The sequence below is a fragment of the Plodia interpunctella genome, chromosome 3 (assembly GCF_027563975.2).
Source record: "Plodia interpunctella isolate USDA-ARS_2022_Savannah chromosome 3, ilPloInte3.2, whole genome shotgun sequence".
NCBI classification, from domain to species: domain Eukaryota; kingdom Metazoa; phylum Arthropoda; class Insecta; order Lepidoptera; family Pyralidae; genus Plodia; species Plodia interpunctella.
The window spans coordinates 1,902,624-1,915,814 of record NC_071296.1 but is presented as its reverse complement, the minus strand read 5'-3'; the positions used below and the strand labels follow the sequence as shown (position 1 = coordinate 1,915,814).

General features: G+C 38.9%; 1 protein-coding gene across 2 annotated transcripts in view; it reads left to right on the top strand.

Annotated features, from left to right (window-relative positions):
* Hml (Hemolectin) overlaps positions 1-13,191 on the top strand; it is a 59,799-nt gene that overhangs the window by 23,988 nt on the left and 22,620 nt on the right. For both annotated transcript variants that reach the window (XM_064437070.1, XM_053769848.2), the window contains exons 37-47: positions 109-240; positions 631-908; positions 1,506-1,630; positions 2,141-2,334; positions 2,835-3,014; positions 4,168-4,326; positions 4,757-4,897; positions 10,919-11,066; positions 11,573-11,744; positions 12,293-12,398; positions 12,871-13,138. In XM_064437070.1, coding sequence (XP_064293140.1) covers positions 109-240; positions 631-908; positions 1,506-1,630; positions 2,141-2,334; positions 2,835-3,014; positions 4,168-4,326; positions 4,757-4,897; positions 10,919-11,066; positions 11,573-11,744; positions 12,293-12,398; positions 12,871-13,138 — 1,903 coding nt within the window. The remainder of the gene's footprint in view (positions 1-108; positions 241-630; positions 909-1,505; positions 1,631-2,140; positions 2,335-2,834; positions 3,015-4,167; positions 4,327-4,756; positions 4,898-10,918; positions 11,067-11,572; positions 11,745-12,292; positions 12,399-12,870; positions 13,139-13,191) is intronic.

Sequence of the window (13,191 nt, the reverse complement as noted above, 5' to 3'; positions counted from 1 at the left end):
CGTTTCGGTTGCTGGCGCGTCGGGATTTACTCATTTCAATGCAGTTGCAATCCTTATTTGTTTCCGCCTGCAACACAATTTTTTGGTACAGTTGTGATAATTTTACAGAAATGCGCAGACGCCTGCGTAGAAGAATCTGAAAAGGAAAAAAAATGCGGAAAAGGGTTGATGTGGAGGGATGAGAAGACTTGCGTGCCTGTCAAGGATTGTACCTGCTATTCTGAGGGCAAGGTTATCAAGGTGAGAATGTGTTTGTCATTGTTTTTAAGACTTGGGGTTTCTGATAAAATGTCGTTTTATCATCTGACAGGTAAACTAACTACTAGATAGATCTGCCAGAAGTCAATTGCCAGTGAGCCATCCGTGATTATTCAGCACTTGTGAAACACAATTTTAACGCTATATTGTCGATATATATATATTACACATAAGCTGTGAAACAATAAGATTATTGCGTTTTACGGTCATAGTTTTAAACTTCCATTTTTAATTTATGACCTCGATCGGTTAGTAAAAATATGATTGGATGAAACTTAGAAAATGGATAGAATGTGCACAACTTGTTGCAATTAAAAATATCTCACGTTAGCCTGGAACACAGCTCATTTCCTAAACTCTTGTTTCTCACAGCCCGGCGGCGTCATAACTAGCGACTGTATGAAATGTCAATGCTTAAACAACGACCTTCACTGTGACACGTCGGACTGCCTCTCCACCCCCCTCGCCACCACCCACGAGCGCCTCATCGCCACCAACGAATTAGGGAGGCTCCTAGAGTTCACGGAAACTCCTACTACCGAAGCTACCACGACTGAGAAACCTACCACGGTTCAAGTGCCATCGACGACGAATACGCCGTTGATCGTTGTTAGCACGACGTCGCCGCCGCCCGAATGCTCTCCAGATAGGTAAGTACTATAAATAAATAATTGAGAAATGATCTAATCCTCGCGTATTTTCTGTTTCATTAGCGGGTAAAACGCCACCCCCGGGCTCAGCATGAATAAACCTTGACATTTTGAAGGTTGTTTTTTCAGCTCGTCTGACATCCACTCTCTTTGGGAATGTTGTTGTTGCGTATCAGCTTCGCCTTCTTATCTTTTAGTTTCTTGTACGAAATCCACAGTAGGATATGGAGTGAATATTATAGAACTCTTGGCCGGAACTGCACGTCTCGAATGAGCCAAAATAGAAATTCTCAAAGTGTTTATTTGAATAAAAAGACGTGTAAAATAAAAAAAAAATTACAATTACAATATAAGGCTAGGACTTCCCAGTTAGTAATCTGATGATTCTCGTGATGTGAATGACCTGCTACTTCCTTAAAAGTTTTACATAAAGACTACAATTGTGAATATATTTATACATATTAGAAGAAAAGGGAAACAAACACTTGTTAAGTAAAAGAAATAAATAAAAAGAAACAAAATGGTGTACTAGTTTTAAGTGTCTAAATATACAAAATGTTCTAATCGAGACATTTAATAGCCAAATTTTATTTTCAGCTACAAAAGATTGTTGTGGGGAGACCAGCCACTATCCGACTCTGCCTTCACCGCCAGCTCAATTTCAAATGATTTCTTCAAGCCCCAAAACGCCATTCTAGATGGATCCACAACTCATGTTAGCGGTAAATATCCAAATCCCTTCCTCCCACACTAAGTTTGACAGGAAGAGATCGCTTTGACGATAAGACCGATCAGTGCCTTTTTTGTATATACCTTTTTATATACCTTTTTTTGTATATACCTTTTTATATACCTTTTTTGTATATACCTTACTTTATCTTTTTTGTAGTACCTATTATATGGTAAATGACCATTATTTATAATTTTTAAATTGAAGTGAACGTGGCATTACATATAAAATAAGTAATAGAGTCTTGGATGTTTATATGTATTGTATATGTTAAAATATAGTATCCTTGAGTTAGTATCCCATAACACAAGTCTTGAACTTACTTTGGGGCTAGCTCAGTCCCTGTTTTTTCCTAATAAAAACAAATCCTGTGTGTTTATTAAGTTTCAATGGGATAAGTACATTCTTACTAAATATAAAAAAAAAAATTGTAAGGAAACGATAAAAAAAAATCATGCATTGCATATACCAATTAGCGATTCCCATTCAAATGTTTTACCAGCTGGCAGTTGGACGCCCGAAGTCATGGACCAGCAGCAGTATATCCAAGTGGAGTTCCCGCACCCCGAGCCCATCTACGGGGTAGTGGTGCAAGGGAGCCCTATTTTCGACCAGTACGTCACCAGCTATGAGCTGATGTATGGAGACGATGCCAATGTCTTCTCCAAGGTCAATGACGCTGACGGCAAGCCCAAGGTATTTTCGTCATCATCAACAGCCATTTAAACGCCCCCACCGCTGGGGCATTGGCCTTCGTTATGGATGGATAAGGAGTATGGGCAATGACCACCACCTGATTGAGGATTGACGGGTTTTAATGACTGCATATACAACCTTGACTCCAAAGTTAACGGCTTAAAATAACGTGCCTTCCGTAGCACTATTTTATTTCTTTAAATGTTTATTACACAAAATGTACAAATAGTGAAGAATACGTATGTATAAATGGTGAACTTATCGTTGTATTAAAAGACACTAGCTGTTTCGCCCGCGCTATAAATAATTCTGGCGTTTTTTTTTTTGACACTTTCATCAGCCATTGTCGCCCGTTGGTATTGATTTTTGAAAAAAAAAAGTTTTTAACTTTTATAATGTCGATATATACTATTGTGTATGTGATATAATAAATTAATCTGATAATATTTTACTAAGTTAAGATTTTCTTGGGTTTGCTATGAATGAATCCTCACGCTCAGGTGTTCCGCGGACCAGTGGACCACAAGAAAGCCATGAAGCAAATGCTGGAGCCGCCGATCGAGGCCAAGTTCCTCCGTCTCCGGCCGCTGACGTGGCACAAGGACATCGCCGTCCGCTTCGAAGTCATCGGCTGTCAGGAACCGAAGACTACTGAGGAGCTCACTACCACTACCGTTACTGTAAGTATATATTATAAGATTGATTTCGTGATGGTGCCTCTCTAACTATATAATGATGTTTACCGATTAGCATGGTTCCTTATTACTCATGGTTGCTTGCAGTTGCATGGCATTACGTTGGTTTTTTGGAGGGTGGAAGGGGGTAGACTAGAGGATTTCCGCTTGATATGATGCTCACAAATCTTCCACTTCGTGCCCTATTAAACCACATAAGTGACGACCTCGGTGGCGCAATGGTAAAGTGATTGCCTCTGAACCGGGTTCGATCCCCGGTCGGGTCATGTTGGAAAATGATATTTTCTGATTGGCTCGGGTCTTGGATGTTTATCTATATATTATATTTGTTATAACATATAGTATCGTTGAGTTAGTATCCCATAACACAAGTCTCAAACTTACTTTGGGGCTAGCTCAATCTGTGTGATTTGTCCTAATATATTTATTTATTTATAAGTTATACTTATTTATTTATTAGTTATAAGTTAATATTTATCTCACCCTTAGTTGAAGCCAAAATTCTCAACGTCTAACATGGCGTAAATATGCGATTGGCTGCTAGAAATCATAGACTGCTGAGGAGCTCTGAGGAAATCATCGCCGCCCGCGATTTTATCTTTTTTTACGATAAAAAGTAGCTTATTTTACTCCTGATGGTTTAGTCTATTACTGTGCTTTCATCAAAAATTGAATATATAGTCTAAGTTTATTCGACGAGTAAGCAGGTATACGTATAATTAGATTAAGAAAGGCTGTACATGTTTTAAGTACTCTCAATAAACAAGCCTTGGTGCCTAGAAGCGGTGGTGGTGTAATGGTTAAGACACCCGCCTGTGGATCGAAATCCCAGGTTCGAATCCAACTCGTGCCACATTAGTTTGTATACCAATCTGACTCGTGTATAGTAGTTTTCATAGACCATCACTTGCTTCCTGTGAAGGAAAACATCGTGAGGAAACCTACACACTGGTTGATTCTTATTAACTTGTGTGTGAAATGGAGAAGGCAATGGCAAACCAATCCATTAATAATTCCAAAAAAGTTGTTGTGTGTGTTTCATTCCACGTAATGACCACGACCCTCAGCCATGAGGAATACGAAGAAGAATAAACAAGCCTTGCCTACAATAAAATACTACATACTCACGTTGTTACAGCCTTCACCTATCCAATGCACAGAGCCGTTAGGTTTAGCAGCAGATCTCCCAGTAGAGAATATAGAAGTGAGCTCCAACAACGACGCACGTCAGTACTTCCAGTTGCAAGCTGAGCGGGGCTGGAGGCCTGCGTACAGCACGCCCGGAGAATGGATCATGGTGAGGGGGAAACTACACATTTTTACACTTCATGTTCTACAACCAGCCGTTGTACTCCCAGTAGTAGTAGTAAGCTCCGACAACGACGCAAGTAGGCGGCCGGACTTAAAATCACAGTTAAATCTTTAACATTTTGATATTTATTTTTAAGCTCCAGGCTTGCTTATACATTATAGGCGAGATGAAATTCATTTACGACGTAGCTGTGATGCCACAGACATTGTCTGTGTATCTGTGTATTTGTGATACACAGACAAACACGTTAAACTTATTACACCCTTTTTTTGCGTCGGGGGTTAAAAACGCGAGTTGACAGCAAAGCTTTCCTCTAATTAATTGTCAATGTAAAGTATGTCTACAGCGAACGCCTTAAAGCTCACTTTTCTTAATTTAGGTTTTTTATGTAATTTATCTGATTGTTTATTCTTAGTTCGACTTCATGGCACCTCGTAACATAACTGGCATTAAGACGAAGGGCGGGCCTAAAGGATGGGTGACAGCATACAATGTCATGTACACCTCGGACCTCAACACTTTCAATCCTGTCATCGATAGCGATGGAAGTTATAAGGTATACCTTTAATTAGATGTAGCTACAAATTTTTATTATTTATTTATTTACTAGCTTTTTCCCGCAGCTTCCCCCGCGTTAATTTTCCGGGGTGAAAGGTACCTCCTTCTTCATACTTCAAACTAAATGAAATATTATGAAATGAAATGAAATGAAATGAAATATATTTATTTCCAAAACGGAGATCAAAATCCTTATGCTACAATACATATACCCTTAATAAGTAATGTTAATTAACCTTATAAAAATAAATAGCATTTTGGTTTACTATTGGCCCCACACTAGGCAAGAATGCCTGTCCTGTGGCAGCCGTTATTGTTTAACAAACATTGAGAAATAAATCAGACTACCGGCAATAAAAATTTAAATTAATAATAAAAAGAGGAAACATAAAAACTTATAAATTAGTATAAGACGAAATACAAAAGTGCTTTTCAATCTATAAACGTTTTGCTAATATAGAACAGAATAATAATAATAATCTGGCATAGCAAGTAAATATTAATAACAACAAGATCACTAATCGTACCTGTAAAAGTGCATTAGATTCATTAAACTCATTTTAAAATGCGCAGGAATTCTTCTGTGTAATCATAATTCCATGGAAGTATTAGTGAAAAAATAAGGGATTTGGCTTTAGCAACAGAATTCTCTTTTATGTTACATATTTTGCAGATTTTATTATAAATAAAAGGGGATGCAAACTGAGTGAAACGGCGAGCAAAAGTCGTGTTGACTAGGGGAGCATGTATTTTGAAGACTCGTTTTTTTAGTAGTTGTGGATAGTCAGGTGCCTGTATAACATGCCGATGAGTATCTAAAGCAATTTTTAGAATATATAGCTTACGCACACTTAAAACATTTGCATCGTTATACAGGGACACTGTGGGATAGAGGGTAGGTTTACGAAACAAAGTTTTGAGTATGGCTCTCTGTGTTCTCTCGATATTTATCATGTAACAAGAAGAAGCACCACCCCAAATGGAGATACAATATGTAAGAATCGATTCGCATAACGCAAGATACACGGTGGTTAACAAACGTCTATTAGCGGATTCTCTAAGGAGTTTCATGATGTGAATGATTTTTCGCAATCTCTTACATGTGATGTCGATATGAGAAGCGAATGATAATTTTTCGTCGAGAATAACTCCCAAATATCGCACAGAACATGATCTTTCAATTGACCCACAGGCACAATTAAGATTGCCACTTCCTGGTAAACTGTTGCAACTATGAATTGTCACTTCTGGAATGTCGACAGGAGCTGAAGCGGCTGTTTTGTGAAAGCAAAGAAGCTTCGACTTTTGGGCATTTAAAGTTAGAACGTTGTTTTTTAGCCAGTTTGAAATGGTAGCCAAGCCATTGCTTACATTTTCAAAGCAATCCTTCCAATTCGAGCCTGTAAAAAGGATTGCGGTATCATCTGCATAACATATAATTGAGGCTTGTGGAAGATCAAGTGATGCTAAACTATTTATGTAAACCAAAAATAGGGTGGGTCCCAGAATACTGCCCTGTGGCACTCCGAATGAAACAGATTGTATGCCACTAACGTTCGAATCAACTTTTACACACTGTCGTCTTCCATTTAAATAACTAGAAAACCATCTAAGTGCTGTACCTCTGACCCCCATTTGCTCTAACCTTCGCACCAGTATAGAGATGGAGACGGTGTCAAAGGCTCTTGAAAAATCAAGAAAAACTCCAGTACAGGGCCGACCAGAGTCCAAATGAGATACGATAGTGTCTGTGAGAAGGGACACTGCCTTTTCAGTAGATCTATTTTTTCTAAAACCAAATTGTTGATTCGATAGCAACTCATGACTCTCCAAAAAGTTCATCAACCGATCATTAACCAATCCTTCTAGCAATTTTGAGAATATAACTAATAGAGAGATTGGTCGGTAGTTTTTAGGATCATTCTTTGGGCCGCTCTTGTGTATCGGAATAACTATGGCTGTTTTCCAAATTTCTGGAAATTCACCTGTTTGAAAGCTTAGGTTAAATATATGCGCAAGTGGCACAGAAATGAACTTTCCTATTATTTTCAAAATCCGACCTGTGATGCCATCTATACCCGGCGCGCTGTCATTTTTTAGGTTGTTAATGCGTGACTCGACTTCACAGGGATCAGTTGGTGTTAAAAAGAAAGAATTGGTAGGTCCATTATCTACGTTAATTTTAGCTGCTAGAGATTCTTCTGTTGAATTTATGTCATTAAGTATTTTGGTAGCCAAGGATTTGCCGACCGAAGAGAAGTATTCATTACAGTAGTCGAGAGAGGCAGAAGATGAGTCCTTAATTCGGGTAAGTTCAAGTGATGCGGTCTTTGAACGCTGAGTATGAGTTACTTTTCGTATACATTCCCATAACTTTTTAGGGTTTCTTTTATTATCCTGGAGAAGTTTGGAATCATGTTGACGTTTCAATTTTCTGATTAGATTGTTATAAAAATTGTGATATCTAGTATATATTTGCTTTTTTAGAAGATTATCAGGGTATTTACGTACTTCAGCATGTAGCCTGTCTTTGTGTTTCGCACATCTTAACAAACCGGGGGTCATCCAAGGTTGGATGGTAAATTGTGAATGACTTAGTTTTACGATTTGAGAATTATCTTTGATAGCTGCTCCTATTTTTGACTCTAGGGACTCTGCTGCTTTTGAGGGACAAAGAGATTGAAGAGTATCTGACCAGTCAATTTGACTTATATCAGATAACAAGCCATCGAAATTTATTTTGGTACGATAGCGACTTTGATGGTTTGATTTTTCGGAATAATCGAATGAAAGTCCTACCATAGTGGGACGATGATCAGTCAGTGCTGTATGACAAACGATGGAAGTTGCTGTGGTTTTGTTCGGTATAAATATGTGATCCAGGCATGCATTGTCTCGTGTAGGTTTGGTGATAGCCGGGATGTAACCAAGCCGAGACATGAGGCACATGTAGTTATGGTTTGCATCTTCGGAAATAATTTCAATATTTATATCACCAGCAATGAGAAGACGATTGTTATGAGCTAATTTTGAAATTTCTGTCTCAAGCGATATCAAATAAGGTGTTTTATCGAGAAAGGAGGGGGATCTGTAGACACCCAGAATTGAGAAGACGCCAGGAATCTCGGCCAGCACACAGTTAGCATCAACAAGAGGTGGTTCTGAAAAATTAGGTGACCAATTACTTTTTATGTATATAACAACTCCTCCTGCCTTATTAATAAACTTATTTGAATTTGATGAAATATAACCAGGTATATGTGGAATCACAGAGGCATTAGAAATCCAACACTCAGTCAAGACTATAGCATCAAATTGTATATCGAGTCTTGCTAGAAAGATCATAAACGCGTTAAAATTGTGATTGACACTTCTTATATTCATATTTAAGACTTTCAGAGTACGGTTACCGATCAGTTTATTACAATTCTCAACTTTATCTACAGCATGGCATGATATATTAAATGAGTTATCAATATTATGTAATAGATCTAAGGAGGCCAGTACTTTATACATAACATATATTTTGTTCGCTGAAAAATCAAAGTTGCCATGCTGTATAATGGATTTACTATATAATATTGTATTTTTAAGTATTCAAGAACATCAGAGGGAATAACATTGATCAAACAAGCTACTATTAGTAAAAACCGTATGTGGAAAAGATAAATCTCAAGAAGTGGACTCAGTCTGTCCAGCCAATCCGAGTAAATCGTTCTGCGACTGAATGCGCACAGCTGGGCTGCCTTCCTTCTTACGTATATAGATGGATCCGTTTTTGACCCAGCAAAACTTGAAGTCACAGGCATTTGCCCTTTCTCTGGCTGCGCGAAATAAATGTCGGTTTTCAGTAGTAAGCCTTTCATTGACGTACACTCTCTGCTCGGGACAACCTTCGACAATATCATTGCTTTTCAGGTTACGTCTTGCTCTTGCTTCCTTCAGGAAGCTATCTCGAACAGATGTCTTCGCAAACCTCACCACAAGTGGACGTGAGATATATTTATCCTTAAGGTCAGCAGTACTCCGGCGCGGCCCGGCCCTGGAGGCCTCTTCGATATCACTGGGGTCAAGAGTCACACCTATTTTAGCGGCAATGACAAAGGCTAAATGTGCTGGTTGTTCAGTTGTGTTCTCTTGGATTCCCATAATTTCCACCTCCTTCCTAAGACCTTTCTGCATCAAGGAAGACATTTGAACCTCCAACGTCTTCACCGTCATTTCCAGTTCCTCATTGCGTTGTTCTAGTATTTGCTGTTTGACATCTAGATCTGTTTGTCTGCGCTCCAGAGTGTCCTGCTTGCTTTCGATTACTTCCAATCTTTTCGCATTCTCTAGAAGAGCCAAGTTGATCGCGTCCAACCGAGAATAAACTTCAGGCTTAAATTCTTCAAAGCACTCCCGCAAAGCCTTGAATTCTTTATACAGAGCTTGGTAAATACCCCCAGGAACAGATGTAGTTTCAGTTGGTTCTGGAGTTTCTAGTCTTGTGGTAGTTTTCTTTCGATGTGTGACACTATCTGAATCCTCGTATGTTACAGCCCGTACAGGCGTTGAAGAATCCCCAGTCTTCCTCCTAGAGGCCCGACACTCAGGGCAGATCCACGCATCTAGTTCAGCTCGGGTGATTTTGTCAGCCTTTGCGCAAGTAACGTCATATATTTTTCTGCAAACCTCTGAAGAGCAGGTAATATGACGGCCGATTATTTTTTGCCGACATCCAGCACATAGGCTACTTGAAGTAGGAGCCATATTGTATATTGAAAATAGATCTTTTACCTTAGCTCAGAGTAGACAGGGTATTCAAACGGCGAAAGTGTCGAGGTACATAGATATCGAAGTACAGGGGCGCAGAACACGTTTCACTATAAGTATCGCTATTCTGTCGCTAGTCACGGAGTACGCGGGCGATCGGGCGCAATCGCGGATTGAACGAGAGGGCGATGAGTCATTCGCTGCCACAGGTGCCACGCACTTCGCTGTCGTAGCGAGTAAAAAATAAAATGTTCAACAATTATTTAGGTTATTAATACAATGATCACTGCACTTTTTGTGGTATTAATAAGCACGTTTCTTTTGTCCCTTTATAAGTTTTCAATTTGTGATAAAATTTAACCGTTTGAGAGAACTTAGCACGTCTGTTCAAAATTTTAACTGAGAGCAATACAAATACGTGACCGTACCAAGTGCCGGTGAGGCGCACACCAAATATATGCAAAATTTCAAGATGAGTAGATAATGTTTGAAGAGGTAACAAACAAACAAAGTTTAATTTAGTTGAGTGAAGAGTTAAATATTTAGTTGAGTTGAGTTGAGTAATCTTTGGAGAGGTAACAAACAAACAAAGTTACTTTCGCATTTCGCTGTAAATTATCTTTCAGTTTTTCCTGAGGCTTGACTGGGAGAAAATGCTTTTAGCATTAATTCCCTATGTATCAAATTGATAAATAAAGTTAAATACTTAGATAAGCGTCTTTATTGACAAATACAAAAGTAAAAATAATCAATAATTACAAATAAAAATAATCTTCCAACGCTCCACATGGAGGCAACGTGCCTACATGTAGTCCCCACAAAATAGCTGCCAGCTTTTGAGTCTCCAGTTGCCTCCACTAGGCGCGTCGTGATAAGCGTCTCATTCCATTGCGGTTTATGGAATTGGTTCGAACCTCGCCCATCTACAATAGGTACAGTCGACCCCATGTCAAGTTAACTCTGCATGAATCTTTATGCTGCGGAAATACAGGGGCCAATTTGCAATGAATTTGGGCTTCTTATTGCGACTAAAAAATCGTCTAATATTCATGCAATAATATTTATTACAGCACTCGAGGTCTGTCCCGACTTCGCTCGGGTAAAACCATAATAAAAAAGTTGCCTATGTCACTCCAGAAGTTTTCTACTATCTCTGTGCCAAATTTCATGAAAATCGGCCCAGTAGTTTTTGACTTTATCCATTACAAACAAAAACACAAAAAATACTCTCTTTAAAATATTAGTATTTATTTTTTAATTATAGTTGTTCCCCGCAAACTTCGACTCCGAATCAGTGGTAACCAATGAATTCCGATTGCCGATACACGCGCGCTATCTTAAAGTGCTGCCGCTCAAATGGAAGGACGCCATCGAAATGAGGATAGAGCCTATTGGTTGTTTTGAACCTTACCGTGAGTGAATTCAATTATTTTTTCTGCCTCTATAAATGCAAAAGTTTAATACTATTAAAATACACTGCCTTTTACTATTTCGACATGTCAAAATCAAATAATTTATTCAAAAATTAGTCCATCACAGGCACTTTTTCACATCATATTCTAAATTAATTATATATACATACATTTGTCGTCACAATACACTCTGATTGGTTGTCTGCACGAGTTGGCTACTATTACTAAAGCTGTACTGTAGTTTCTCATCTCCGCATGTTCTGGTTTCTTTCGGGGCTGCTACACCGCGAAGTCTGGTGTCAGCGTAAAAACGAAGCGATAAAATTTTGAGTATTCGGCTGTGATTTTACAAACAGCCTGACGGTAACCCTCCTTCTAAATGCTATTGTCGCCTACCTAGGCTATATTTCGTTAAGATATGAAGTTGTCCTATTCTAGGGCGGAACCACACGCCATAGAATTTGATGGTAAATCAACTGCGCCTTATTAAATCCACACATTCACAGCCACTCCAACAACGGTAGCCCCAGAGATATCGTCAGCCGCCCCTTGTTCATTATGCCCCGGGGTGCCCGCACCTGTGACGACACAATCATGCGCGTGCGCTGCCCCGCAATATTACGACGGGGAAAACTGCGTGTCACGTGATCAGTGTCCGTGTGTCGAAGGGTTTATTTCGTGAGTTTTGTGACGTTGCTAATATTATAGTTACGTTAATTTGCTTGTCAACAATCTCCAAGTGTGTTCAAACCCCACCAAGATCAAGAACTTTTTAACCTTGGTCTTGGACAAATTTATCTATATACATATATACTTAAGTATATGTTATACAACGTAGTGTCATTGGATCGGTATCCCATAACAGTTCGAGACTAAACATTTAACCGTCCATTATCTTGATATGTCTCACTCAATCTGTGTGTGTCGATTAGTTATATTTTCTCTTACATTAATCGCATCTTTATAATTTTATTATTTATTACCGAAAGTATTCTATACAAGTTATGCTACACAAGATGAATAAAAAAAACATTAGAAAATATCAATTGAAATGGTGGTGTTATGCTAGGTGGCGCTACTGTGCTGATAGGCGCTCTCTCACTGTTGTTGGTTGGTCAGGAATTTTTGCGAAATAATTTTAAATATTTTGAAAATTCTACCATGCTTATCCTATTTCACTTACGTTTATAACTTGCCTGATTACTTATTGATACTGTTTATACTAGGTACTCCGTGGGTTCAAGTTTCCGAGGGTCGAACTGCGACGAGTGTGTCTGCAAGCTCGGCGGTGTGACCGACTGCAAGCCTGTCAAGGAGTGCCTTTGTGCACCGGTGAATTATCATCATTAGTTTAAGCTAAATGTGGCGTAGCGTGAGCTGATGTTGCCCGGGGCGGATTCTTAATTTTCCACCCCCCTTTTGATATCACAAAAATAGTAATGTTGGATTTACTGTGAAAAAGAGAAATATATGTATTTAAAAACCAAAATAAAAACACATTTGATGCTTCCTACGCATTGTGACAAAAAAATATTTCTTAAAATAAAATCAATATTTAATACTCAACATCGATTTTTGTGCATTCATGTACATCGATTACACGCGATATGAGGCACCCCTGTGCTAAAATATCATAAAACAAATGCCTTTAGGCGACTACAGTAATATCTGACACCACTTTCAGTAACACACTTGATAAGAGAGAAAATATAAGGTACGCGTATTTACATTTTAATATTTCGCACTATGTACAGTCGATAGTGATTTTTTAAGTCATTTTAATTTAATAATGAATATTCAACAGGATCTAGTCCCGAAGCTATCTGAAACCACCTGCGAGTGCCTCTGCTCTCCTTGTCCTAACACCACCAAAATCTGCCCCACTTCCAAGCTCTGCCTGCCCCTGGAGAAGTGGTGCGATGGTCTGCAAGACTGTCCTGATGATGAACTTGGCTGTACCACCTCCACCACAACGGTTACTATAGAACCAACTGTTGTGACTACTGTAGCGCCAAGCGCCGCTGCTATGATCTCAACAACAGTTCCTGTTACTACAGTGACCACGCCTAAACGTAAGTTATTTAGCATTATTTAAATAACTAGTTGTTTGCCGCGAACTTAGTCT